General features: G+C 39.9%; 1 protein-coding gene across 7 annotated transcripts in view; it reads left to right on the top strand.

Moving 5' to 3' along the window:
- ATE1 (arginyltransferase 1) overlaps positions 1-25,641 on the top strand; it is a 155,276-nt gene that overhangs the window by 57,029 nt on the left and 72,606 nt on the right. For all 7 annotated transcript variants that reach the window (XM_047073548.1, XM_047073545.1, XM_047073547.1 and 4 more), the window contains 2 exons: positions 14,449-14,630; positions 18,479-18,578. In XM_047073548.1, the coding sequence (XP_046929504.1) occupies positions 14,449-14,630; positions 18,479-18,578 (282 nt within the window). The remainder of the gene's footprint in view (positions 1-14,448; positions 14,631-18,478; positions 18,579-25,641) is intronic.

The following is a 25,641-nucleotide window of genomic DNA, read 5'->3' as shown; positions in this document are numbered from 1 at the left end:
AAAGTAATAGCTTTGGGTTCTCAAAACTGAGAGGTGGGTCATTGAGAACTCTGTCATCTAGAAGCATCTGAGCAGACTGGGAAAGTACCTAAAAACAAACACCACAAATTTCTTATGCATCCCTCTAACATCTTCTCATAGTAGCAAAGATGAGCATGTTTAATGACATGACCCAAAGATACAGTCATTCTATAGCATGTATAAATCAAGCAGGACAGGTTTATAAATATTATGCTCAATGTTGTAGTATTCATTCTTACTTAGAAACTACTTAGTTATCCAAAGGTTGTCTGTCAAATTTGTTGATTTATATTAATCCACATTAAAAAAAATTTTAATGTTTTTTATTTTATTAATTTGTGTGTGTGTGTGTGTGTGTGTGTGTGTGTGTGTGTGAGAGAGAGAGAGAGAGAGAGAGAGAGAGAGAGAGAGAGAGAGAGAGAGAGACCGCATATGAGTGGGGGAGGAGCAGAGAGGGAGACACAGAATCTGAAAATCTGAAGCAGGTTCCAGGCTCTGAGCTGTCGGCACAGTGCCCAGTGCAGGGCACTTGAGCTCATGAACTGTGAGACCATGACCTGAGCTGAAGTCAGACACTTAACCAACTGAGCCACCCAGGCACCCCTATTAATCCACATTTTAAAATTCTATAAGAATCTTAGAAGTTCTATTTAAGCCGCCACAAAACCTAACACATAAAAATGTTTGTCATTTGCTCAACATTACTAATCATTAGGGAGCTACAAATTAAAACCACGATAAGATACCACCTTCACACCGATTAGGATGGCTCTTATCAAAAATACAGCAAACAATAAAGGTTGGCATGGATGTGGAGAAATTGAAACCCGTGCACTGCTGGTAGGCTTGTAAAATGGTGCAACCTCTCTGGGAAACCAGAGGCAGTTCCTTAAAAAATTGAAAATCGATTTACCCCGTGATCCAGCAGTTTTCTAGGTATATACACAAAAAATTAAAAATGGGGACTCAGGTATTATAAACCACTGTTTACAGAGGCATTATTCACAATAGCCAGAAGGTAGAAGCAACCCAAGTGTCTCTGGACCGATGAAGAGATAAACAAAACGTGGTATGTGCATAACATGGAATAATATTCAGCCTTAAAAAAGGAGATTCTGACACAGGCTGCAACATGGATGGACCTTAAGGATATTATGCTAAGTGAAGTAAGCCAGTCACAAAAAGGCAAATACTGTGTGATTCCACTTAAGTACCTAGAGTAGGCAAATTCATAGAGACAGAAAGTAGAACAGAGGTTACCAAGGTCTGGTGGGCGGGGGGGGGGGGGGGGGGGGGGAGGGGGCGGTGTTACTGTTTAGTGGATACGGGGTTTCAGTTTGGGATGATGAGAAAGTTTTGTGGGTGGGTGGTGATGGTTGCACGACAGCGTGAATGTACACTCGGTGCCCCTGAATTGTACATTAAAAATGGTTAAGATGGTAAATGTTATGTGTATTTTACCACAATTATGAAATATTTTTAAATGTCAGAATTGCAATTTTTTTTTCAACTTTTTCTTTTCTTTTTTTTTTTTTTATTTATTTTTGGGACAGAGAGAGACAGAGCATGAACGGGGGAGGGGCAGAGAGAGAGGGAGACACAGAATCGGAAACAGGCTCCAGGCTCCGAGCCATCAGCCCAGAGCCTGACGCGGGGCTCGAACTCGCGGACCGCGAGATTGTGACCTGGCTGAAGTCGGATGCTTAACCGACTGCGCCACCCAGGCGCCCCCAGAATTGCAATTTAATTCAGTTGAACACAAATTTAAAATTTCGAATCACGAGCATTATGTAGGAATGATGTTAACTTTTTTGATGAACAAGCCAGAGAGTAGTTTGGGGAGTTTAGACTATCCTCTTCATTAGGAAACAAACTCTGAAGATTATTTTAAAAATCTATTCCTATATTATACTTAACACTAATCTGAGAAAAGACCTACCTTTTTCCTTTCTTAAATCCAAATCATTAAGCCAGTTTGATTTATCTTAAAAATGTTTCTGAGCTAGCAGTTTCTGTAAGGAGTTTATTTTCTGTGAATTTGGAGAATATTTGATTTATGTAAATGTGTACTCGTGTCTGTAAATCAATTTAACAGAGCTCCTCTAATAAGGAGACCTGGTAGTGTGATTCGTTAATACCCTCTGAAGGTAGGAAAATATTTCACCTACAATGAGAAATAAAGACTTTTTTGAATCACAAATTCACAGACATGTAGATCTCTGAGCTTCAGCTCTGCAACTTGAGCTACAGGTCATAAGTGGACACAGAGTCATGGATTCAGATCTCCAAGAGCTGTTGTTCTCCTTAAAGGATTGAACTCAACAAATACATAGACGCAGACTAACAAACCAGAGTCTCCGTCTCCTCTCATCCAGCAGAGAATAGATCTACATCATCCATCCAACAGACCGTAAACCGAATCCAGATATTAGTGCCACTAAGGGGGATATGCTCACTGGTAGTAGAAGAACCAGAAACGAAAACAAAAGCACAAACTTCGTAGAGAGGGAGAAAAAGAGAAACACAGCCAAGCTGAAGCTCTGTTGCTCCGGGGAAATGTCTTTGAGAGTCCAGAAAAGATGAGGCTTCACAGACCCTGAGGGCCCTTCTGTGTCCACCAAGTGAGTTCACTTGAGCTGCTCGGTGGCTGACTGCCAGAATTGTTAAACTAAATTTTCAGAAAGGTAAAATCACGGTCTTCATGCAGATAGAGCACGAACACACGTTATATTTTATTTGACTCATTAATTAGCACAAGAACCAGTAGCATATTAAAACTGATGCAGGGAGCATTTGTGAAAATATGCTGATACACATATATAGACACACACACAATTTAATTGAATGAGAGATTGAGATGAGATTGCTAAGCTAGATAAAAACAACTGATTACTGGCTTACAGGGCATTAAACTGTAACCTTTTGGGTTATCTGTTCCACTGGACAGAAATCTGTAAATTAACCTCCGCCCCAAACAGATTGTAAAATAACTCCATCAATAGAAAATCAAACCCAGAACTGCGCTTCAAGAATGCCCGGTAATTTCTTTGGCCTTTATCAGATTTCAGCCACCACACTTCTTTTTAACACTTACTAGTAGTTCTTCAACCTTGCTTTTTAAAGCTCTTGATTCTACATTCGTGCATTTTCATTAAAAAATGTGGAAAGTGGAGAAGACGAAGAAAAGTATCATTCATGAACCCTGTGGTGACAGCCCTCGATGTTTTTTTTCCATCTTTATAAGTTTGTGTGGGGGTTGTAGGTACGTGCATGGAGAAGGACATTTTTCATGTGGTTTGGATCATATATGCCACCTTATGTCACGGTTTTACTTGGAGAAATGTTTAGAATGTTATTAAAAACTCTCGGTAAGAATAGTTTTTAACTACTACATAATAGTTCCTCATGTGAATGCACTGTAATTAACTTCTTTTATTTTACAGTTTTGTTTAATTTGGCTCCTTCTCCCAATTTGGAAGTGAACAGAGGTTGTCATGGTCTTAATTCAGTCTGAGCTGATTAAAATTTTTAAGTTAGATTCTATTTAGTTGTTTATTGAGATTATCAACAAAAATTGAAGCAGTTGGTATAGTTTGTTCCTTTCTAATGACTAGATAATCTTTATTAACTCAGGGATTCTGATGAAATTGAGGCATTTGGAGGATTACCCAGTATAAAGTACTGTATAGAACTCGAGAGAATTGTGTGAATAGGAACATCAAAGGAATTCTTCCTCAGCTTAAGGCTATAGGAGTTATGTCATTTATGTTACTTAGTAAAATTAACTTTCATAGGCTTTCTTTATGAGCGGAGAAAGTGTTGCTTAAAACAGAATAATGGGGCACTTGGGTGGCTCAGTCAGTGAAGCGTCCAACTCTTGATTTTGGCTCAGGTCACGATCTCATAATGGTGGGGTCCAACACCGCATTGGACTCTGTGCTGAACGTGGAGCCTGCTGGAGCTATTCTCTCTCTCTCCCTTTCCCTCCCCCTCCCCCTCCCATCCTTCCCCACCCCCTTTCCGCCTCTGTCCTTCTCCCCTTCTCGAATTCCCTTTCTCTCTCTCAAGAAGAATAGAATAACAGAAAATAGTTACTTTTATGTGCGCTTTTTATTAGCATCATTTAAATGTAATTGTCTTTGTACTGGAATATAGATGGTGATCAATATAAGTGTTTAATTGGTTGGGCGTCTTTAGTGTACTGATTGCCAACAGACTAGGAACTGGTTACATTTTTTAAACGTGCTGGTTACTGGTTTTTAAAATCACTTGCTTATGCAACTGTGTGATATGTAGGAACCAAGAGTATTCCTGTTTATATTTTCCAACTTAATTTCATTTATTTTCTTTATTTCTTAATTATAGACCATATCATCTCAAATTTTCAAATTTAGTTTTGGGTTTTCTTTTTAAGAAATCAGGTAGATTTCGATATCATAGTGGTTTAGCACATTTTTGGGTGTTTATTTTTAAAAGGAATCTGACCTTCAGTGCAGTGTTTCATGAAACACTTCACAAAGGCGAAGCAATTGGAAGAATACATTATTTTAAAACAGTGCAGACTTTTAATGAGGTGCTTAAGGTAATTACCTGTGGGGGCCTCCATAAACTTGTTTTAAAAAAATTCAGGGCACATATTGACTACTTACAGATTTTTGTGTGAACAGGTGTGATTTGGGAGAGGTACTCGGGGATGCCTTTCGAGGACAACTCAGGTTCTGCTCTCCTAAAGCTTGTGAAGACTTTCCCTGTTACTGTCTTTGAACCTGTGATTAAGTCTCTCCAACAGATGCTGCCTCTGGTGCCTGACGAATGACTCCCTCTTTGTCTGTTCCTTTGAGTCTTAATAGTGTTTGTTTTAAGCATAACTGAAGTATGTGGGGGCAGGTGGGCCAGGAGACAGGTGTACTTCATCAGAGTAAATATACCCATTTGGGGAGCAGTTTAACTAGAAGACTGGATTGGCCTATTAATATTGATGTCATTTCTACGTAGAGCCTTCGGTATCGTACTGCGTAGCTCATTTATCCATAAACCTTGCCATTCTTCCCCAGTGTTTAAGACATTCTTTTCTTTTCTGTAGCTAATGGCGGGCTTTATTATATTTTTTCCTGTTATCAGCTAAATCCTGGAAATGGAGGAGCTTCTGAAAAACAACTTTGCTTACCCTCTCACATATGCAGAACTGTGCAAACTGCAGGCGTGAGAAAGATAAATGATGAAATACTGTTAATCACATCACTGACTTATTTATGAGGAAATTAAAGATCACTGCTATTAGTTTTAAGTAACTTCTGTTAAATGAGCTACTGATGTAATTTCATAGACATAGTCTTTGGGGATGTGCCATTCAGACCCCTTAAAACCAAAAGCAAAACCGACCCAAGTTTGCTCACGGTCTGCTTTTATTTCCACATTATCATTTGTTTTTCACAGTGCCCTTTGAGGGTGAGCAGTAGTATGATTCCTGTTTTTAAAATGCAGAAACACCGGGGCGCCTGGCTGGCTCAGGCCCTGGAGCACACGACTCTTGATCTCAGGGTTGTGAGTTCAAGCCACACGTTGGGCATGGAGCCTACTTTAAAACAATTGCAGAAATGGGTACTTTCGAAAGTAGTTATTGCCTTGCTGAGGTTAAATAGCCAGAAAGTGTACTGTGGAGTTAGGGCTCAAATCCAGATACTTTGATTCAGAATCCTGGACTCGAGTCCCTCAGCCCTCCTCCCTTTCTGTTGTAGCTTACTGCTTTCTGCTTATATCTTTCCCCGCTGCCTGTAGATTTTAAAAATTCATTTATGTGAGTGCTTCTCAGAAACATCCTGCAATCCCTGGTGGTCCCTGAAGCCTTAGCAAGGGATCCTCGAGGTCAAAAATTATATTTTATTAGCGTTTTTCTCTTCTGTATTGTCTCATCCTCTTATGAATTTGTGGGGATGTTTCCCAGAGGCTGCGTGATGACAGCAAATGCAGAAGCAGATAGAAGATTCCACTCTCCTCTGCCAAGCTGGACTTCAAAGAGATTTCCAGAAATGTAAATCAGTGCCGTTTTTCTCACTAAATTTTTTTGGAAAATATAGTAGTTGTTTTTTTAACAATGTTAACATGTACTGGATTCATTGGTATTTTTAAGCACATAACAAATACATATTTTTAAAAATACTAGTTTTAACATCTAGTGCAATAAATATCTCCTAAACTCCTTACCTCCAAGAAGCAAAATCTCCCGGTCTTCAATAAGATTTGTAAGTTAAAGGGATTTTGAGACCAAGAAATTTGAGAGCTGTTGATTCACATGATACCTGTGTCATTGTGCCTCTGTTGGTTCTCAAATAAAGTGTACTTTCCTGCATAATTACAATCTGTAATTGTATCACCTTCTGTGTTTTTAAGTAGCAGTTGAAGGGTGTTAACAATTAATAGGCTTTAGGTGAAACGTTGAAGAAATGCGACCATCCCAAGTATTGAAATAGGATTCTTAAGGCAGTAAAAATACAGAATGGTCACTGACTTGGAGAGGCCTCTCCGAGGCTGGGGGACTGAGCCCCTTGGAGAATTAAGTGAAGGGGCTGTTGTAAGATGTGGATCTTTCTGACCTAGTGGGGGTGAGGGTGACAAGTCTGTATTTGCTGAAAATATATACGTTTGCAATAAAGGTAATTTCTGGCTGCTACTTATAAAAACCAACAGGTGTCCAGGTAATAGCATATTGAAACATATGGCATGATAAGCTCATGAGTCTGGGTTTCAGGGATGTTGCTGAATGGCCAGGGAGACATAACCAGGAGTTCTGCTGATTTCTCGTTTCACAAACTTACTCATTGTTCTTTGTTTTTATCGCCTTACTCTAACACTCAAATTCCTGTATTCTTTCCATGTTTTAGTGTTAAAAAAAAAGTTTGAGCTAAGGGATCGCATTTGAGGGAAGCCTATCATCGCGGTTTTATGTCAACTGATTCAGCAAATGTGTGTACGTTCATAGACAAGCATGAAGAATCTTAGTTAAATCAGTTCAGTTTATGGTATTGGACACATGGTAGGCCCAGAATTTTTTTTTTTTTAACGTTTATTTATTTTTGAGACAGAGACAGAGCATGAACAGGGGAGGGGCAGAGAGAGAGGGAGACATGGAATCTGAAACAGGCCCCAGGCTCTGAGCTGTCAGCACAGAGCCCGACGCGGGGCTCGAACTCACGGACCATGAGATCGTGACCTGAGCCGAAGTCAGACGCTTAACCGACCAAGCCACCCAGGCGCCCCCAGAATTTTTTTCATTTGCTTTTTGTTTTGTTTTGAGTGAAAGAGGGTGCAAGTGAGCAAGGATGGAGAGAGAGGGAGCGAGAGACAGAGAGAGTCCCACGAGGGGCAGAGAGAGATAGAGATAGAGAGAGAGAGAGAGAGAGAAGCAGGGCTCACCTGAGGCGGGGCTCGAGCTCACCCAGCTGGGGACTCCTGAGCCCAAGTCAGATGCTTCACTGACTGAGCCACCCAGGTGCCTGGCCCAGAATTTTTTCCAGATTTCCTAGCCAGAAGTGAGTGATCTAGGGGTTCCGGCTGTCCCATCTTCACAGAGAGCCAAGGGAGTCAATAGTTCAGGTTCACCATCAGCCCATTTCCACAGCTGCCACTTAACCTGTTGAAAAACTTGAAAGTATTGATTGAGTTACCATTTGGGGAATAGTAAATCATTATTAATCAGTACTGCGGAAACAACCAGATGTACTTTTTGGAAAATAGCTTCTTACCTGCCTCTACTGAGATTGTTTTCCATTTATCAGATCTGCTTTTTTAAAAAAAATTAGGTCATTGAAGCTCCCACAAGGGAGAAAAGGAAATCATTCATATTTTAATTGTCAGAAAACGTGTTGGAAAGAAAAAGAATGCAGCAAAATAGGTTTTAAGAAAAGCTGTTGAAAACCATGCATTGAATAGTTTGTTTTTTATATTGCCTTATTTAGTGACTTGTATATCCTAGAGATATTCGAAAGTGAGGATATTTAAATGATGAATTAGATGATTAGCTGATTTTCTTATCATAGCATAAAAATAGCATCGACCTAGGGGCTAAGAAGATAGTTTGTGAATCAGTTTGTAACTCCATAGTTTCATGATGATTGTATTACTTAATTGACTCCTGGGTTTCTTGTTTCTTTGTCTGGATGTAGTAGGGGGTCAGAGTAGATGGTCCTGTGGCTTCTTTTTTCCTCAGTAATTATAAGGTAGCCCATACCTGTATAAATAGATGCGGGTTTTACAGAGGGAGAAGACTGTTAACTTCCACGGGCATTGAGACACGAGAATAATGCCTGTGGTAGGGTATGTTGGTCATGGGTGGACTCACAGAAGAACCAACAGTGAAGTAAATGGAAGGTCATTAAATGGGAGGTGCCAGGAATGGATGACATGATTACAATTGGAAACTCAGAAGGTAGCTGCAGTTTGGAAAAAGATTTCAAGCTTGTACAACAAGCAGGATTGATTTATATTTAGGGTTAACGTGGTCTTTTGGTTATTTACTTATTGAGAACATGCCCATTAGTAAGTCCATATGTATTGTGTCTTTGATAAATACATTTTTAATGAATGAATGCACACATTGGATTTAGTGAGTCCTAGAATGATGTACTAAACTGAAATTGTGGAAGAATTCGGGTTCGTTTCAAAGTCATTTAGTTAGCTTTTGACTGCCCGACGTTGGACAGGCTCCCCACCTCATGTGCCGTGGACTGACAGTTTGTCTCCCTGTCACTGTGGGATTGCTCTCCTACACGATTACTTTTAAAGACAGGGAGCTTCATTTCCAGGAGCCTCAGGGCTGACTTACATCTAAAAGATGGTTTTCATAAAATTCAGTGATGTATAGGAATCTGTGTATTTCTTATTACATATTTGGAGCAGCCTAGCTTCTGAGACAAGTGATTTGACTTCAAGTCCATTAGCAATTTAGAATATGGGTGTCAGTTCTGGTGTTGTAGTTTTAATGGGTTAATATCCTTTCCTTTTTTTTTTTTTTTTGTTAATGCTTCTGTTTGTTGCCTGTTCTGCTCTTTAAACTGTACCTATTTCCAGGGAAATAATAATATCTTTCTGAAGACTAAACCTATATGATAGTAAGTGCTAAAACTGGGGTTTGACGTAATTTATTATTGGCAGAAGCTGTTAAAAGTTTCAAGATATATTTATTGTCTGAACAACATTTTTAGCTGTAGCAGTGGAAGGTTTAGAAATCATGAATAGTGTTAGCACCTTAGTCGGTCCTCTCATTTGCTGTTGTAGACCTTGCTCACCTGTGCAGTTACTCTTTGAAGTTCCTTCCCATACCTCTGGAAGGTACTCTGAAAGGGAGTTCCTGTGCGTAGCCCACACTTCATAGGGAGTAATGCTCCCTTACCTTTAGGGCAGACTGTCTACCTGAACTTTTTGGAATCCTTCTGCATGGGAGATTCGTTTTTCTTCCTCATTTATTAATTTTTTCAATCGTGTATGTCATTATGGACTTACGGATATTAATTTTATACTTTGGGTTGTAATCTAACACTATTTTTTTTTTTTTTTTTGCTCAAATTGTTCCAGCTTTGGCCATTGGGAGCTTTTTCAGTCGCCTTCTGTGCCTCTTTGACATAACTCCATCAGTGCGTGTTTCTTTTTGTTTTTTAAGTACTTTCTTTCTTTTTTGGCACCACACGATGAAGTAGGCTCATCTTAAACGGGCTCTTCCTGTCCCAGTCCTGGAATTGGCCATTTTTCCAAAGAGCCTTGTTCCTTTTACTACAGAATGGAGAAACCAAGATCTGAGTGCTAGATGTGCTTCTTGCTACTAGGGTTTCCTTTATTTAGGCCTTCTCATCTGGCAGAGTAAAGAAACACATGTGTACATACTAACCCTTGTATGAACATATCTATGGTATATACAGACCTGTAAATATTTCTGTATGTAACCATCTTGTCTGTATTAAGCTAAACGTGAGTTCTTACGCATGTCTCCAATACTAATCCATCACCCTGTGGGTCATTCTAGCCTCTTCCCCTTGCTTATCTGTAAATGACGACTTCAACAGTGAGAAACTTGGTTCCCATCACCTCCGTCACTTTACAGTAGGCACATGTATCAGTGTCAGAGTTGTTAACCTGTAGTCTCGTGGAAAACAGCTTTATCAGGTAGAATACAATGCTTATGTGTGGGTTTCCTTTTGCCTTCATTCTTACAGACCCCAAAGGTTACTGAAGTCAGCACCTTTCCCCTCCCAACCGACCTCTTTCAGTCAGGTTGTTTCATACATTTATAATACAGGTAGATTCTCTGTCCTGTCTCCATTCCTTCCTGGGATCCCTTAATCTCCTAAAAGATTTTCTTTTAGTTTGCATCCATTAAGGCTCACTTTGTGTTTATAAAGTTCTGAGTTTTGGTAAGTGCATAATGTCAAGTATCCACTAGTACAGAACCATAGAGAATAGTTTTATCGTAAAAGTCCCCTGCTCCAAATCCCCCAAATTCTTGGCAGCCAATGATTTTTTTACTGCCTCTTTAGTTTTGCCTTTTACTGGATGTATTTGGAATGTATGTATGGAGCCTTTTCAGACTGGCTTCTTTCACTTAGCAATATGCATGTAAGGTTTCTTCATTTTGTGTATTTGTGGCTTGATAGGTTATTTCTTTTGATGAATAATATTCCATGTGTCATGGTTTATTTATCACCTATTGAAGGATATCTTGGTTGCTTACCGTTCGGGGCAATTATGAATAACATTGTTATGAACATTTGCATGCAGGCCTTTGGGTTTTGTGTGACCCAAGTTGTCAGACAAATTGGATAAATACCTAAGAGCGTGATTACTATTTTATATGGTAACGCTATGTTTATCTTTACCAGAAAGTCCCAAACTGTCCTCTGAAGTATCTGTACCGTTTTACATTCCATCATCATCAATGAATCCGAGTTCCTACTGTTGTGCGTCCTCGCCAGCATTTGATTCAGGTTTTTGGATTTCAGCCATTCTAATAGTTGAGTAGTATTAGCTCGGTGTGTGTTTGTGTGTGTGTGTGTGTGTGTGTGTGTGTGTGTGTGTGTGTCTGTGTGTGTTTTAATTTCAGTTCCCTAGCAGATGATGTTGAGCAGCTTTTCATATGCTTATTTGCCACCTGTACATCTTCTTTGGTGAGGTGTTTGCTCAGATAGTTTGCCCAGTTTTTAATTGGGCTGTTTGTTTTCTTACTGTTGAATTTTAACAGTCTTTCTATTTTTGAATACCAGTCCTTTATCCGATACATGTGTTGCGATTTTCTCCAGTCAGTGGTTTAACTTTTTATTTTCCTAGCAGTGTCTTTGTAGAGAGAGCACTTTTTAAATTTAATGAAGTCCAGCTTATCAGTTATTTCTTTCATGGTTTGTGCTTCTGGCATTGCATCTAAAAACTCATCGCAAAACCCAAGGTCACCCAGATTTTCTCCTATTGTTATCATCTAGAAGTTTTATAGTTTTGCATTTTATATTTAGGTCTGTGGTGCATTTTGAGCGGAATTTTTGAAAGCTGTAAGGTCTTTGTCTAGATTTGGATTTTCTTGCATTTGGATGTTTAATTGTTCCGGCATCATTTGTTAGAAAGACTGTCCTTTCTCTCTTGGACTGTCTTTGCTCCTTTGTCAGAGGATAGTCCACCATGTTTATGTGGGCTTATTTCTGGGCTTTAGTTCTGTTACATTGTTCTACTCTTCTCTTATTTGGCCAGTATAGACCCTATCTTGATCATTGTAGCTTTACAGTAAGTCTCGACGGAGGCAGTGTCAGACCTTCGACTTGTTTCTTCAGTATTATGTTAGTTATTCTAGGTCTTCTGCCTATTTATATGAACATTAGAACAAATTTGTTTATACCTACAAAATAGTTTGCTGAGATTTGGATTGGGATTGCATTAAATGTATAAACCAACTTGGGAAAATGGACATCTTAACAATATTGAGTCTTACAGTCTATTAACAGATAATATTTTTACACTTATTTACCATCTCTTTGTTTCATTTTGTCAGTTTTCTGCATATATATCCTGTACATACTTTGTTAGATTTATATTTAGGCATGTAATTTTTTTTTTGGTTTTATAAAATGGCACTGGGTTGTTAATTTCATATTCCAGTTATAGCTCGTATGTAGTAAAGCAAATGGCTTTTGATTGTTAGCTTTGTGTCCTGTGACCTTGCTATGATGGCTTATTGTTTCCATTTTTTGTTGTTATTGACTCTGGGATTTTCTACATAGTAAATCATGTCATTTGTGAATAAAGACAGTTTTATTCTTTTCCTTCCCAGTCTTAATACCATTTATTTCCTTTTTTGTTTGTTTTATTACACTAACTAGCATTTTCAGTATGATGTTGAATAAGGGAATCTTACTGGGGAAAGCATCAATTTTCTTATCATTAAGTGTGATGTCAGCTGTAGATTTGTTGTATATGTTCTTTATTAAGCTGATGAAGTTCCTTTCTCTTCCTAGTTTGTTGAGTTTTAGTCATAACTGGATGCTGGATTTTGTCAGAGGTATTTTCTGCATCAATTGATATATTATTTTTTCCTTTAGCATCTTTCCATGATTAACTGCTTTTTATTTTAAATTAATTTTTTAAGGTTGAACCAGCTTTCCATACCTGGAATAAATCCCACTTTGTCATGGTGTATAATTCGTTTCATACATTGTTGGATTTAATTTGCTAAGGATTTTTGCCTCTGTGTTATGAGAGATTCTGATCTGTAGATTTCCTGTCTTGTAATGTCTTTTTTCTGGTTTTAATATTAGTACACTGACTTTTTCATTTTTCTTCATTCTCTTCTAGGTTTTTTTTAGTGTTTATTTTTATTTTTGAGAGCGATGAGAGCAAGTGTGTGTGCGAGCAGGGGAATGGCAGAGAAGGGGACAGGATCCAAAGTGGGCTCCGTGCTGACAGCAGAGAGCCTGATGCAGGGCTCAGACTCTCAAACAGTGAGGTCCTGACCTGAGCTCAAGTCAGATGCTTAACCGACTGGGCCACCTGGGCACCCCTCTCTTCCGGCTTTTGTGTATACATGTTATCTGTGATTTTAGCTGTGTGAAAATGATGTATGTGATATACATGTGTATATATATATATATGTATATATATATATATATATATATATATATATATAGTGTATGTTGTATTTGTTCACTTAAGTTGTTAATCTCTAACATCCATTTAGTCTCTACCAAAGCATTGTTTCATGTTGCATCATAATTTTCATTTAGCAACAGTTACATTTAAAATCATATTGAATTTTGGGGCTTCCGGCTTGCTCAGTCGATTAAGCGTCTGACTATTGATTTTGGCTCAGGTCATGATCTGACGGTTTATGAGATCACCCCCCGCTGGGCTCTGTGCTGATAGCATGGAAACTGCTTGGGACTGCCTCTCCCTCTCTCTCTGCCTCTCCCTCGCTTGCTTGCTCTCTCTCTCAAAATAAATCAATATTTAAAATCATTGAATCTTAAAATGAAAAGTGTCACTCAACTATTTACAGATAAAAGGTTATACTCTGAAATCTCTAAGTTTCTTTTGTGGGATTATAGTTACATTAAGATAATGGTAAGGAAATTATTTTCCTTTGGCTCATAAAAGGAAGTGTCCTAGCCTTTTTCATTTACACAGGAACTCTTACCTACAAAAGATGATGGGATCATATGCCTTGTCAGTGCTAGGGTTGTCACAGATGAGGCCTGGCCGATGGTATAGGGGCAGTTCTGTTCTCACCCACGCCTCTCCTTCTGTGTTCCCCATCTTTCTTTCCTGCACCATTTCTGTCTCAGCTTTTGTGTGGAACCGAAAAATAGACTTTAATATTTACTTATCCTGTAAAATTTGTATTTCCTACTGTTAAATTTTTAAACAAGGTTTAAAAAAAAACCTTAAGTTTATTTCTTTTTCTCATTCTTTTGTTTGGTCAGTGTTTCTACAAGTAAAACGTTTTGTAGGGTGTGACTGCAGAGGATGATGACAGCAGGAAATTTTAGGAGTTACAAAGTAGAAGTATAACAGGACAATTATTAAGATTTTTAATATAAAGAAAAAGATGATAGGGGCACCTGGCTGACTCAGTCAGTGGAGCTTGTGACTCTTGATCCTGGGGTTGTGGGTTTGAGCCCCACATTGAGTTGTTGAGATTACTTAAAAGTAAAAATCTTTTTAAAAAAAAAAAAAAGAAGGGGCACCTAGATGGCTCAGTCAGTCGAGTGTCCGAGTTTGGCTCAGGTCATGATTCGTGGTTTGTGAGTTCCAGCCTACACTGAGCTCGCTGCTGTCAGCCTGTCAGCACAGAGCCCGCTTTGGATCCTCTGTCCCCTCCCCCACTTGTGCTTACCCCAAAATAAATAAATATTAAAAAGAAAAGAAAAGAAACTGTTCACATGTATGTCTGCTTTTTCACAGGCGGAGAATCCCCCTAATGGACCAGATTGTGGTTATGGCTCCTTTCACCAGCAGTATTGGCTTGATGGGAGAATCATTGCTGTGGGGGTGATTGACATCCTTCCATACTGTGTGTCATCTGTATATTTGTACTACGATCCTGATTATTCATTTCTATCTTTGGGTGTCTACTCTGCACTACGGTAAGATTACTTTTGACAGCTGTAATGGGTCATACGGAACTTCAGATAATTCCTCACTTGATTATATTTCATCATATAACAGAAATCCTATTTGATAGTTCATAATAATTTTGTTGCTATAGTAGTCTCTCATATATCAGTATTTAGAAATACCACTTTTATTTTTTATTTATTTATTTTTTTTTAATTTTTTTTTCAATGTTTATTTATTTTTGGGACAGAGAGAGACAGAGCATGAACGGGGGAGGGGCAGAGAGACAGGGAGACACAGAATCGGAAACAGGCTCCAGGCTCTGAGCCATCAGCCCAGAGCCCGACGCGGGGCTCGAACTCACGGACCACGAGATCGTGACCTGGCTGAAGTCGGATGCTTAACCGACTGCGCCACCCCGGCGCCCCTAGAAATACCACTTTTAGAACTGAGGGTAGTGCCCGATGGTAATTCCTTAGCTTTTTAAGCTATCCATGTAATCTAGTGTATGAGAAGTCATTGAATTTGTGGGGTGTTTTTATGTCTTTATTTAAGCTCCCCTGTCAAAAACCACTCAATGTCCCTTAAATATTACAGTATTTACATATTTTTTGTCATCATCATTATAGATATTTTTTCATAATTAAAGGTTAAATGAATCTCATGTAAATGAATTCAAGCAATGTAAATCTGTTGGAAGGAATATACAGTTATAGAAAATATATAGAATAGGAGTGGCAAGTCCCTGACTGTCCACTTAATTCTCTGGCCCTCATCAAAAGATTATTTCCCTTGCATGTCCATGGATGCAAATATATGCAACATCGCTTGGATATTTTGCATTATCCTAATGGTAAAAGGATTGGGGTCTTTTTCCATGAAAATACTGGGTCTATTTTTATTCCTTCATATCTGTGAATATGTGTGGTACAGAAGGGAAGGAAGATTGAAAATTATTTTTCTGTTGCTTATGTGGGAACTTGAGTCTCTGTTTCTCATTGTGTCAGTATTTTCACTTTTCCCAGTCTCTGTGTCTGATGGTCACAATCTCACATCATAGGAAGATACATTTTGAGATTATTTCTTTTATTCTGTATGTACTTTTTTCTGAATTATAAAATTGGAAAAGTGGGTATTTTTCTTTAATTACTGTTTGATTTTTGTGAAAAATCTGGTCCATAATAGATTTTGTGTGTTTTAGTGGGCCAAAGAAAAATTCTCCATCTTGGTATTTTCAACCTGAGCCATCTCTTAATGATAAGTTATAGCGATTCACAGTTATACAGTGTTTACAACTGATCCCTGTAATATTCCTTTATTTTTCCTTTGTATTTAATTGCATTTTTGTATAAGCTATTTAAGAATATTCGTGACTCCTGATGGCATCAGTGAAATTGAAATTGATCATTTGAAGCATTTACATTTTGTAACTTTAGAAGAGTGTATTTATTTCAGAAAAGCTACTTTTTTTTTGTACCAGAATCAGTCAACACTTTGTGATCATTGCTATTTTCCTTCTTCTTTTATTTTTGTATCTACTTTTCCACTTTACAGTATATAGCTTATGGATTTGTTTAGACTTCTCAGATAAACATTATGAATATTTATTCCCACATAGTGAATCCCAGCCTATGTATGAAATATCATTTCATGCCTCAATAAACCAGGAGATATAGAAATCCTGCTGCATTTGAGATAGTAAATAATCAATTCCTAGCAAAATTATAAAGAGTTCTATTTACTGTTTGGTAGATCTCTAAGAGATAGAGATTTGGTACATTTGGTAGATCTCCGGCTAGAGCTGGAGAGCTTTGAGGAGGAAGCAAAGGATACCGAGAGCACGAACATTGTTGCAGTTGAGAGCGGGGAGGCTGCCACTGGATTACAGCCTCGTCACTTGTTTGTAGTGGCCTGGGGGATCTGAGTTGCTGAGTTTATGGAAGAGGAAAGGCAGCCAGGAGATTGACATTTCCAAGCAAAATTGGGGAGAGCAGGTTGTAAATTGCCAATTCTATTATTGATTATAGTGTATTTCAGTGAAACTCATTTAGTTTCCCCTCCATTCCTTCAATTTCTTAAGCAATTTACAATGAATTTAGTTTTTGTATTTTAATGTATAATCAGTATAGATTTTTATATAACATAGTCTGTAGATTTAAAAAAATGTTTGAATTGGGGATCATGAACATGGCATTAATTTATGTTTTGTTAGCAAGGTGGATTTTAGAAATGAGTTAATTTGTTTAACATATTTATTTGAGAAGAATCTATGTGTCCTGGGCATGATTCATAGAAGTGAATAAGACAGGGTTTCCAGCTTTGTCAAAGCAGATCGTAATGAGGATACCAACAACATAAATTTAAATACTCCGTTATGCTGTGACAGAAGTAGTCACAGTGCCAGGGTGAGGTCCTTTTTGAATAGGGTGGTCAGGAAAGACCTCTTGGTCAGGTGACATTGGAGGAGCCCAGAAAAAAAGGAAAGGAGCCAGCCGTGCAAAAATCTGAAGGTAAGATATAGGGAGGTTACCTGATCTGATTAATATTGTAAAACAACGACTGGTTACCACTCTGCGGGATTTATAGAGGGGCAAGAGAGCACATTGGGAAGCCAGTCAGTTGCAGTAGTCAGCCAGGGGAGCCAGGATGCGGGCTTGGACCATAGTGGCTGCGGTGGAGGTAATGACAAGCGGTCAGACCCCCCGTAAATTTTGGAGGTTGAGCCGGCTGGATTTGTCGACATGGGTCGGACATGGGAGTGAGAGGAGAAGAATGGTTGAGGATGGCTCCTAGGTTTGGGCCCGGACAGCTGAGGGAGGGAGTGGCAGCGCAGGACCAAGCGGAGTGCCATTGTGGCCGGGCGTCCTTCCTCACTTTGAACCTTCCAAGTGGATTCGTTCTAGGGTTGGTAGGATTTATTCTGTTACAGGCCACTAACGCTCAGTCTGCTTGGATTTAGAGATACTTTTATTTTACAGATGAATTTGTAGGGTCACACCTTTTCAGTGATTTAAATTTGAACTTGCAAAATGCACAGGCTATTCACTTGAATTTCAAGCATTTGTTGCTACAAAAGAGAAAGAAAAAAGAGAGAAAGAAAGAAGAGAAGAAAATCTTCAAGAAACAAACGTAAAAACGAAACAAACAACTTTTCTCTTACTTTAGAAATGTACTGAAGTTTTGCTTAAAACTCTTAAATACAGCCAGTCATTCACTTGGGCGGGTAGGATGAAGTTCTGTGCCCAGATTTATCCCGATATAAATGAAAACCACTCCAAGCATGGACATTGCTGACAGCTTCTTTGTTCGGTTAATCCTCGCCTATGCCCAACAAACAGGAAAGGTGGTGAGATAGCATAGTTTTTTTCCACTCTTTAGTTTTAGGGAGAATAAATATTAGAGTAGCGTCTCGATGTAGGAGAGAGTTCTACAGCAGACACACTTGCAAGGATGTGCATGTAAATGGTCATAATCAGAGTCATTTTTCCTGAAATGTGTTGGCTTTTGAGTTTTATAAAATTTGTTTTTAACTTGATAAACCTAATCTTTTGAGAACTCCAGGGGATAATGAGTAATGTACTAAATAGATCTCTGCTTTTATGCTCTTTGAATTTTTGATCAACTAATTAGCTCAATAAAGTGTAAAGCATGAACTTAGATGCATTTGCTCAAACTAATGTAGTGTTGTTGTATCTTTTTTTAGTAAAAGTTATCTTACAGTACTTTTGAAATTGTTTTTCTTTCAACACTTGGAGTTTCTTCATAGCCTAATGTCACAATTTCAGATTTCATCAGATATTGGACATCAGATTACATAGTACTTTGAATATTGGAGCTAGATTTCACTGTACCTTCATCTTTATTCTTCTTTTGGCAGAGAAATTGCTTTTACGAGGCAACTTCATCAGAAAACATCTCAACTCAGCTATTATTATATGGGTTTCTACATTCATTCATGTCCCAAGATGAAATATAAGGTAAAGCTGATTTTCACGTGTCTGCTTGTACATACATTTCATGAAAATTAGTGCTTTTCTGGTTTCTCATCATTTGAGGTTAACTTGGTTGCGTATTTCGAATGTATGTCATGAATTATTCCATGAACTTTGCATGAGATCTGGCTTGTTCATGGCTTAGAACACTGCTGGACGCATAGGTGCTTAATATTTGCTTAATACAGGTTAATCTGTAGAAATTAACCAAATATTTAAAAATCCCAGGTATTCTGGAACATTCAGCAGGGCCCTGCTTACTTGGGGTATACCCACTAGTAGGAATCTACCATTTCCGGGTGGATCCTGACCCTTCCACCACCCCCCCCCCCGCCCCATTTATTTTGTCCCTCCCTTCTGTTTTAGCTTTGTTTCCTTTCGACCCAGTCACAGTCCAGAAAAATTGGAGCTCAATGTAAGCAGTGAGGTATTTTCAATAATAAAAATAATAATAGTAATACAAATGTTTATAAGGCTTTCATTATAGAAAGATGAATCTTTAATATAATTTTTGTCTCAGGGCACAGGATTTGGGCTTTGAACATGGGTTAATTAAGGATAATGCTTTGCTGCCTCAGAAATTAAGCTTTCTGTAGTGAGAACCACGGCATTTACCGCTCTGACTTTGTAATTCATCGTGCTATTGTGAGATTTAACTGTATTTCAGAATTTCCCTTTTAAAACAGTTTTGCCTTTTATATTCTCTGTAATGAAACTCTTTGATGTTTCCTAAGGATTAGTGGCCTACTGTGTGTAAAAACTCTGGGAAGTACAGAGAAGTGTGAAGGAGCAGACTCCCTATATCCTGCCCACCTGAAAAGCAGTAACCGAACACCTTTGCTCTACTTAGAACACTGCTTTAAGCTCTGAAGAGGCAAAAAGATGTAAACATGAATCTTCCTCTGACAATTTGTAATCTAGGTGAAGATGGGAAGCATTTTACATGAAAACAGGTCAGGCCAGTGGTTTGGTAAGTGGCCTGATGTAGAGTAGGGCTGATGGGGAAGCACATAGCAAAGAGCAGGAGCAGAGAAGTAAGGATTTGCCCAGGGCCTAGTCCTATAAAAAATGGGTAACCAGAGGACTCTGAATGACTTGAAAGCTTCTCTGAGGTATTTAGGCAGCTGGGAACCCTTTTCCCAGCCAAGTGCATCGCATTTATACATCAAAAAACATATTCGAATATATAAGTTATGACTTTTTTAAGGTAGGGAAATTTTTAAAACATAAACCAAATTGAAAAGTGTACTTGAACCCCGTGTACCTATTATCCAGCTTCAGCCCATCACTGCCTCTTGTTTCATCTGTTCTTTCTTCCCCATTCCCTCCTCCATCATCTTTTGAATTATTTTGGAACGAATCCAGAATATCATTTCATCTGTTCATGGTGTGTATTTCTAAAAGACAAGAGCATTTTGAAAATACACGCAGTCTCATCATCACACCTCAAAAGTATTAGCGGAATTTCTAAGTACCTTTCTGTATCTAGTCAGTGTCCGTTTGTTTTGCAGTTTGACTTTGAACCCAGACGAGGCCTGTACAGTTTGGTTGATAGATCTCTTAAATCTTGTTAACCCATAAATTTCCCCTCCCTCTCCCCCCGCCCCCCCCCCATACAAAGGAATACTCCGTAAAACTTGGTGATTAACTATATATGGGAACGAACAAAAGTGGTTCCAGAGTGTTGATGTTAAGTACGGAAAGTATGGGGAAGGGATGTTTCCATTGTTAGAAGCTGTGGATCTAACAGAACTGGCTTTGAAAGAAGGGTGGTACACATTACCTTGCTGGTTTTATGCTGACAGCCCAGGTAGTCTGGTCAAGGCACTCTGCTGGCATTTCATCTCATATTTAAGTGTATAGCGTAGGTAACTTGTGAATTTAATATTTGAATATTTCCTTTATGCCTGCATTATTAATTTAGTTGATAGGTCCAAACATATGTTCTTTTTTAAAATTTTTTAAGTGTTTATTTATTTTTTGAGAGAGAGACAGAGCACAAGCAGGGGAGGGGCAGAAAGAGAGGGAGACATAGAATGCGAGGCAGGCTCCAAGCCTCAGGCTCCGAGCCATCAGCACAGAGCTCGACGTGGGGCTCAAACCCACTAACCGCGAGATCATGACCTGAGCTGAAGTCGGATGCTTAACTGACCGAGCCACCCAGATGCCCCTAAACATATATTCTATGAAGAAGGAAAAGCATGGACATATTTCTGCTTTCCAAAAATACTTACTTGGTTCTGTTCTTACTAGTATTTTTTCCTTCTAGCTCATTTTTGTGGTACCAGATCTAAAGAAGCTCAGGTAGGAAGCTCAGGTACTATAGATATTGTAGTACAATAATAACAATCAGAAGAAAATTCTAGCCATCTTGGATAGTCATCTTCCTCTGTGTACTTGTGCGCGACCCTTCTAAATGGAAGCATTTTTATGCCAGTCTTAGGGACCCGCAGAAATTTCACTTTTACTTCTCATCTGTAATGGCTGCTGTAGTGTCGCAGGATTTCCCTCAGCGAGTTTTTCCTCATGCCTAAGCTCAAATCATAATTGCTCCATATTTTGACCTATTTCTTCTTTTTTTGCTATTCATGGAAATGGTGACCATATTTTCATCCCCCCTTCCCTCTGCATGAAGACTTTTAATCCCACCTTTGTTGACTCCAGTCCAGAGTAAATACTGTGTGTTCTTCAGTCTCCTTCTTAGGTAGAGCTCTGCTTGGAAACAGACATCTGGCTTGTCTAGTTTTTAGCTAAGAATTAAAAAATGTTCTCCATGTCGTTCGGTCAGTCTGGCTTAATCATACGCAACCGAAATTTCTCAGAATTATAGCTTCAGGATATTATTTTTTAAATTCCATTTCCATGAGAGATACCCCCATGCCTACCTGTCCTTCGGCTTATTACTTCATTCGTTCATTCATAAAGTACTTCCTGACCTCCTACTGGAAATGCAGCAAGATCCCTAGTCTGAAGGAACTTCCATTCTGTTGGAACACCTACAGCAAGATAATAAGACAGACGTCAGGAGTGTGCCACTGTGTTATGTGGCACATACTAGGTGTGGCTCCTTTACAGTCGGGGTCAGGGCAGGCCACTCTGAGGAGTCATATTGAGGCTGAGATTTGATTGACAGGAAGTCAGCCCATGGGAAGGTGAGGGGTCATTTCAGGACCAGACCAAGGCTCAGTGCTGCTTGGCTTTTGAGTTGTTGCTGTCATCCATTTGGCTGTACTTTAGGGTGACCTGTGGAACTTTTTTTTTTTTTGAGAGACGGCGTGTGCACACGTTCCAATGGGGGAGAGGGGCAGAGAGAGAGAGGAGAGAGAGAATCTCAAGCAGGCTCCACACTTAGCACAAATCCTGATGCGGGGCTCGATCACATGACCCTGGGATCATAAGTTGAACCAAAATCAAGAGTCGGACACTCAACCAACTGAGCCACTCAGATGCCCCATAGGATGACCTGGGGAACTTTAAAAAGATACTGATACTTGGGCCCTATCTTCTAAGATTTGGGGCTCAACCATGGGCATTAATTGTTTTTTTAATGCTCAGAGGATTCTAATGTGAAGGCAGGCTTGAGAACCACCACACCAGATTAATTTTTCACATCTCAGCCTAATAATGAACTGGAAAAATGATTACTTCTCATTTTAAAGTTGGCTCTTTTCTGTTTATTAAAGTGAGAATCACTCATATTGAAGAAGTTCGTATCTACTCTTTGTTATCTGGGTCCTGGAACGTCTAAGGCTGAGTGACTGGAGTCTTTCAGCTGGGTGTTCCCTTTACCCTTACTGATCTCTTGTTTCTCTCTCTCTCTCTCTCTCTCTCTCTCTCTCTCTCTCTCTCTCTCTCTCTCCATCCTCCATGCTTGCAAACTCCTCATTCATCGTTCCGCAGCCTAGCGGTCACTTGCTCCAATAACCTGTACTGGACACTAAGGCTAGACTTGACCACCCAGCCACCCCACCCCCTCCTCCCTTAGCAGTCTACAATTCTTTCCAAAATTGAAGTCTGTCTCCTGTGCATATGCTCGTGAGACCCTCGTGATGTTTATCTTCGTCACGTATGCAAGTACCTAACAGTGTGCCTGCCACACAGGAGATGTTTAACTTTCAGTAGACATTTATTGACTTCATGAGAAGCAATACTAGTGCTGAGGGTTGAGAAGCATGTAGAATAGTGAGAGAAACTCCCTCATTTGTTTCACAAGTGTTTACTGAGTGTGAATAGGATAGCTTCTGCTTAGCAAATAGGTTAGAACTTCGTTAAGACACGCAGGCAGTTCTAACGGACTATGACTGGATATCATGAAATACCACTAAGTACTCTGGCATCGAAGGGAGGTGGCGGTACAGGAGTGTGCAACACTTTGGAGAAGTTGCTTAACTATAGGTGGTCTTGGTTTTGCAACTGTAAAATGGGAATGATGTAGAAATGAGATATATCGTTGTTGTTGTTTTTATTTTTTTTTCAACGTTTATTTTATTTTTGGGACAGAGAGAGACAGAGCATGAACGGGGGAGGAGCAGAGAGAGAGGGAGACACAGAATCGGAAACAGGCTCCAGGCTCCGAGCCATTAGCCCAGAGCCTGACGCGGGGCTCGAACTCCCGGACTGCGAGATCGTGACCTGGCTGAAGTCGGACGCTTAACCGACTGCGCCACCCAGGCGCCCCTCGTTGTTGTTGTTTTTAAGTAAGCTCTACACCCAGTGTGGGGCTTGAACTCACAACCCTGAGGTCAGGAGTTGTATGCTCTACCAACAACGAGCCAGGCACCCCAGGATATATTGTGTTTTTATCTCAGCTTGAGTGTAGAATCTTCTTGCACTGATAGGATAGTACCTTCCCAGTTGGGTAGCATGCACAGAATCGTTACCTGTGCTTTCGTTGAGACCTGTCAAGGTTCTGTGTTTATATGCTGATAAATGGCACCCAAATTTCCAAGTGGCCTGCTTGTGCTATTAACCAGACTTCTTAGTTTAGTTCAGATGCTGGGGAGAAGCAGAGGCTTATGCTAGTTCACACCAGTTCTGCCTCCCTTTATGGAAATTTGTAGAATTGCGGACACTTACCTTTTGTTTGGAGGAAAGTGGCACTGAACTCTTGGGGTTGGTGCTAAGAGTGGTGAACCTCTCAGGAATCAGTCCCGTGTTGTGCCACAGGGTGTCTCTTCATTTTGGCCTTGTCCATTGAGGGCCGAAAAAGTCTGAGCTCAGATGTTTGTGGGCAGAATAAAACGGCTATTTTGTTCCACTTATAGATATTTTCGTTTCACCAGAGGATATTTTATTATATTTTCAGCAAATGAGAACTCTCAGTTATGAAGGAATAGCACAACTGCTTATAAAAGTGGGAATTCTCAATTAGAAATGTGCTGTTCAAAATCGCAAGGTAGATGCCGGTTCCGGCATGAATAGTTCACGTTGCAATTTGAGGGCCCAGAACTAGACACCAGCAAAAGATAACTCACAGAAAATGAATGGCACACTATTGTAAAATCTCTCGTTTTAAGGTTTAGTGAGGGTAAATTTAGCATGTAACTACAATGGTAGTTAAAAGTATATGTTCTTCCTTGGAGCATAGCTAAGTGTTTAAAGCATCAGTAACGGCGTGTTTTTGCCACATTGAAAAATCGACAGAAGTGTTTTCTATTGGGTATTAAAGAAAGAAGGAGTAGATCTTCAAATAGGTGTATTTTCGGTCACTGAGAAGGGGCAGTGTCGTAGATCCTGCAGGCACCGGGAATACAGCTGTAAACGGTGCGGATGCCCTGCCCTGATGGAGGTTACAGCCGAGGGGGCACGTAGATGGCACAGTGCGCGAAGTGGCGCCCAGGGGTACCAAACCGGACCTGAGACCAGAGTAATGTTTCATTTGGATTTTTCTCGCGTAGATCTGGGCCTGTTCAGTTACAGCCTTTACCGTCTAGTACACCGATTATATGAAGTAGAGCAAGTGAAAGCATGTAACGGCAGGTCCAGGGTACGCAGAAGAGCGGGTTTTACCTGCTCTCTTTTTATTGAGTAATGGGTTTTCACGAAGGCATGCTGAAGTGACGAGTTTCTCGTCATGTGTAGGGAGGACCGTGGCTCGGTAGCTGGTTTCCAAGGGTGTCGTCGTCAGTTCCTCTCACCTGGTGTGTGCGTGCTGTTCCGTCCATCAGAAGTAGATTCTGTTTCCCTCAATTGGACTGGCCTTGTGACTTGCACTAACAGGATACCACGGAACGAACTCTCGGGGGGCTTGAGGCCCACACCTTAAGAGGGCTGGCAGCTTTCCCTTCCTCTGCCGGGGGAGCCAGCCGTCATCATGTAAAAGGGCCGACTGCTGCTGGACAGAGATGGCAGCAGCATCCTGGGGGTTTCAGCCCCCGCCGAGCTTCTGGCTGCATGCCGCTACCTTGATTGAGCCTAAGAGATACCGACGCAAGAACCCCCTGACTGAGCTGTAGCCAACTCACAGAATCACGAGGAATAATAAATTAGTGTGGTTTTCAGCCACTGAGATTTGGAGTGGTTTAGTACTCGGTAGCAGACGACTGAAACACATGTTGTGGGATGGAGATCACTTAGAGGTGGAGATGTCCATGTAGATAGAAATCATTCTGTGTTGAGCTGTGCAGGCTCAGAATTGACCCTGAATTGAGCCGAACTGATCTGAGAAGTTTGTGATGGCTCAATGTGAGAGAGTTTTCGCAAAGTCACTTCATTTCCGTATGCGGTCATACCTAGAGATGTGTCGAGTTGGCTTAGGTGAATTCATCTTTGTAAGGCATTTCATTTAATACCCTGACTGGAGCCTACAACGCATTTCTTGACATGATGATGTGTTTTGATTTTGCTTGTCTTGCTAGTGATGAACACTGCAAGATGAAAATCATCTTGTGGCCGTCTTCATAGTTACGTAAGTGGAGCACGTTGCCGTAAATTCTCCTCTCGGAGTGTGCGTGGTTGGGTAGCTTATAGCACTATTATTTTTGTGCATCACATTCTCTGACATGCATTTTTAGTGAATTCTTATGATTTTCCGTGTGTGTGTAAAAGA

Source organism: Lynx rufus, unplaced genomic scaffold, assembly GCF_022079265.1.
Source record: "Lynx rufus isolate CCGP_SWC_20201006 ecotype Redwood Valley unplaced genomic scaffold, mLynRuf1.p SCAF_11, whole genome shotgun sequence".
Taxonomy (NCBI): Eukaryota; Metazoa; Chordata; class Mammalia; order Carnivora; family Felidae; genus Lynx; species Lynx rufus.
The sequence above is the reverse complement of the archived record's forward strand: the minus strand, read 5'-3'. Positions and strand labels throughout refer to the sequence as shown.